Source organism: Lactuca sativa, chromosome 2, assembly GCF_002870075.4.
Source record: "Lactuca sativa cultivar Salinas chromosome 2, Lsat_Salinas_v11, whole genome shotgun sequence".
Lineage (NCBI taxonomy): Eukaryota > Viridiplantae > Streptophyta > Magnoliopsida > Asterales > Asteraceae > Lactuca > Lactuca sativa.
This window is the reverse complement of record NC_056624.2, coordinates 166,582,629-166,585,789: the sequence shown is the minus strand read 5'-3', so window position 1 is coordinate 166,585,789 and position 3,161 is coordinate 166,582,629. Positions and strand designations below refer to the sequence as shown.

The following is a 3,161-nucleotide window of genomic DNA, read 5'->3' as shown; positions in this document are numbered from 1 at the left end:
CAAAATTAATTAAATCAATAAAATGATATATCTATGATGATAAAAACAGATTTGATTAGTCCGCTACAATGAAGAATATGTGATGAGGAAGACGCACACAAAGAAGACGTGATGAAGAAGACTCAGGTCAACATATGATTAGGGAGTCATGTACTCGACGTATGATAAGGGAATTATTGTTGCAAGATTAATCATAATTTATCATGATTTAAATTTAATCTTTTATTTAGAAATGATATTCTTTGTATGTAATTTCGATTTTTAAATAATTTTTTGATATTAAATTGATTTATATCTTATTAAATAATAAGATTGGATATAAATAAGAGTTTAATAGGTTAAGAAGGATATATAAGCAATTATAAATTTTGAAAGGATATATAAATAATATATAATGTTTGCAAAGATATATATAGAATTTTCCCATTACAAAATATCTACTCTAGATACAGTACAACTTATTTTAATTTAATATGTTGTAATATATTAAATTCATATAATATTATTGTTAAATACTTTTTCTTTTTAAAAAAATAGATATATTAATTTAGTAGTACCTACTTTAATTTTGTTTGATAAAGTCATCATATTGTATTGATCTTACATAATCATTTGATAATTGATAGACAAATATGTTACTTAAATTTTAAACTAGCCAAATACAATGTACACCTCTAGGGAAGTACAAAACAAACAACGATAATATTACATCAAGATGGTAAAACAAGTGCTGAATAAAATGAGAAGAATCAGTCGCTATGGTTAAAATTAGTATATAAATAAATATGTTACATTTTCATTCATTGATCACAAAGAATATAAAAACGCATGAAACTAAATTAACGTTTTTCTTTCTTTCTCTATGATCATTACAATTAGCAAAGATTAGAGTTTACATGAGTATACGTAACACAGCCAAACCAACAGCAGAAATCGATACAAGGGTACCTATGCAGTACTTAATCACATCATATTTCGCTGCTTCCAACTGGGCTCTCAACGAATGAATTTCCTAATTTTTATTTCATAAAACAATCCCAAAAATTACAATCTTTAATAATCTTTTGATAAAACAGCAATTTTTAATATTTAGTTATTTTTACTCACTCGATCAAGTTTGTTTGTGAGGTTTGCAGTTTCTTGGTTTTGGTTTGCAAGCTCATCACGAATTCTCCTGCATTTATTCAAATATATATATATATATATATATATATCACATTTCTTACTTCTCATTTTTCGTAAAATGTACACAAAAACAAACAATATAATTAGCATAAAAAAATTAAGAAAATAGTTATACCCCCTTTCAAGATTCAAATCCAGGCGTTGCCCAGCAGTGACTTTATCAATCTCATACCTGGGTAACAATCAAAATCAGTAATTTCTTACAAACAAGATTTAGAAATTTGAAGTTTTGAATATGATTAACAAACTACAAAAAGTAGTGGAATTGATACATATAGTTCATTATTGCGTACCTCAACTCACTACGCATTTTTTCTATATCATTCCTTAGTTTTTCAGTCTCACGTTGCAACAATGAGAAATGATTTTCCTGCAAAAGGATCAAACTTGATGATTACTTGAACTTCATTCATATGGGGTGAACAAAAACATTGAATATTGCAAAAGGATCAAACTTGATGATTACCTGAGAGCTTTGTACTTGAGATTTGAATTTCCCCAAATTACCATCTTGAGTCATCTCAATCTATAGAATAAATGTAGTGCAGATCGGCAACAAGTATGAGTTCAATCAAGAAAAATTAAGGAATCCTAATTGTTAACGAATAGAAACAAACCCTTTGCATTTCACCCTTGGAGACGAAAGATTCAGCAACATTTTCCAAACTATCGTTCAAAACCTCGGTGATTGCAGATGTAATCGCTTCGGCTTGTTTCGAGGGCACGCCTTGTCCTTCTAATCTTCTAACCTAATAATTACTCACCCATTAACACATTTCACATTCGAAAAGGAAAACAAAAAACTACATCTTCGAGCATGTGAACTACCCCATTAATTAACCTAATTCAGGAAAGGAAAACTGAACTTACAAGCGCTAGAGTATCAACAAGGAACAGGCGTTTGCCGTTGGATTGAACAAGTTGAGAAATCTGCCTGAAATCAAATCTGCTGTAAACCGGATCACAATGAGAAGAAGATAATGACGATGAAGATGAAGACGTGATGGGGGTAGTGGGAACGAAGGCGCCTCTAAGAACCGGTGAATTGATGGCCTGAGCGGATCTTAATTTCGTTCCGGCCCGGATACAGGCCGCATAAGCGGCCATTAATGAAGAATCTGAAACGGAACTAATAACTTCCTCCAAACAACAATCTATTGAAGACCAGACTCTCCTCGATCAAAAAAAAAAAGAAGGAATGAATCAAAACCCAAATAAAAGAATCCTGATTGAAAAGAAATGAAATCGATTTCGGATTGAAGAATGGAAGAAAAATTTAGATTAGGTTTGTAGGTTTTTATCGTTTGTCTTGGGAAGCGTGGAGGAGGGATTAACGATTAAGATTGAGGGCTGATTTTAAACGTTTTTTATTTTTTCGTATTTGGTAACCGTGGTTGTTCGATGAAGTCCCCATCCGTACACGTTTTTGGTAAAAGCTTTGTCAATGAAGGCACGCGCCACCGTCGTGGAGGGAAAAAAAGAAAACGCCCACCGTGGGGCTCGAACCCACGACCACAAGGTTAAGAGCCTTGCGCTCTACCAACTGAGCTAGACGGGCTTCTTGTTTTGTAGCAAACTCTTAAGTTCCTAAACTAAGCTGTAGAGTTATTTGATACTGTAACTTCAGTAACTTCTTATATTTTTTATAATATTTTTACATGGCAAAACTTGAAGTTGAGATTTGAATCGAAGATCAAACTGTTCGCAAATACTTTCTAATCTAAGCTTTACAAGTCTACAAGGAATTAGATGAACAAGATTACTTGTCTCTTAAACAAAATTAACCTTAACAAAGACTTCTTATAACTCTATCAGAGTACATAAATGGAAATATTTGGTGGTTGTAAGATGATTACAACATTAACACATTTCTCACAAATGATTGACCCTAAATATGAAATTTATAACTGAGACACATTATCAAAGAAAATGAAGACGAAAACGCAATTAGCAATAATTTATAGATAAATATGAAA

At 31.5% G+C, this 3,161-nt stretch overlaps 1 protein-coding gene and 1 non-coding gene across 2 annotated transcripts; both read right to left on the bottom strand.

Annotated features, from left to right (window-relative positions):
* Window positions 1-740: 740 nt before the first annotated feature.
* Window positions 741-2,542, bottom strand: LOC111913341 (protein FMP32, mitochondrial). The gene is made up of 7 exons (XM_023909062.2): window positions 2,056-2,542; window positions 1,803-1,934; window positions 1,652-1,711; window positions 1,479-1,555; window positions 1,301-1,357; window positions 1,108-1,174; window positions 741-1,012 (listed from the first exon to the last, which is right to left on the bottom strand). Exons 1-7 carry the CDS (start codon window positions 2,290-2,292, stop codon window positions 893-895), a joined length of 750 nt encoding a protein of 249 aa, XP_023764830.1. The 5' UTR covers window positions 2,293-2,542; the 3' UTR covers window positions 741-892.
* Window positions 2,543-2,670: 128 nt separating this feature from the next.
* TRNAK-CUU (transfer RNA lysine (anticodon CUU)) lies at window positions 2,671-2,743 on the bottom strand. The gene has a single exon. It is a non-coding gene; the product is annotated as a tRNA-Lys (tRNA).
* Between the last annotated feature and the right edge of the window lie 418 nt (window positions 2,744-3,161).

Bases quoted from the DNA above. Each gene is read 5' to 3' on its own strand.
- LOC111913341 (XM_023909062.2), bottom strand. From the start codon at position 2,292: ATGGCCGCTTATGCGGCCTGTATCCGGGCCGGAACGAAATTAAGATCC. The intron at 1,712-1,802 runs GTTTGTTTCTAT...TTTATTCTATAG, and splicing joins CCAAGGGTGAAATGCAAAGG to ATTGAGATGACTCAAGATGG. The intron at 1,175-1,300 runs GTATAACTATTT...GAATAAATGCAG, and splicing joins GATTTGAATCTTGAAAGGGG to GAGAATTCGTGATGAGCTTG.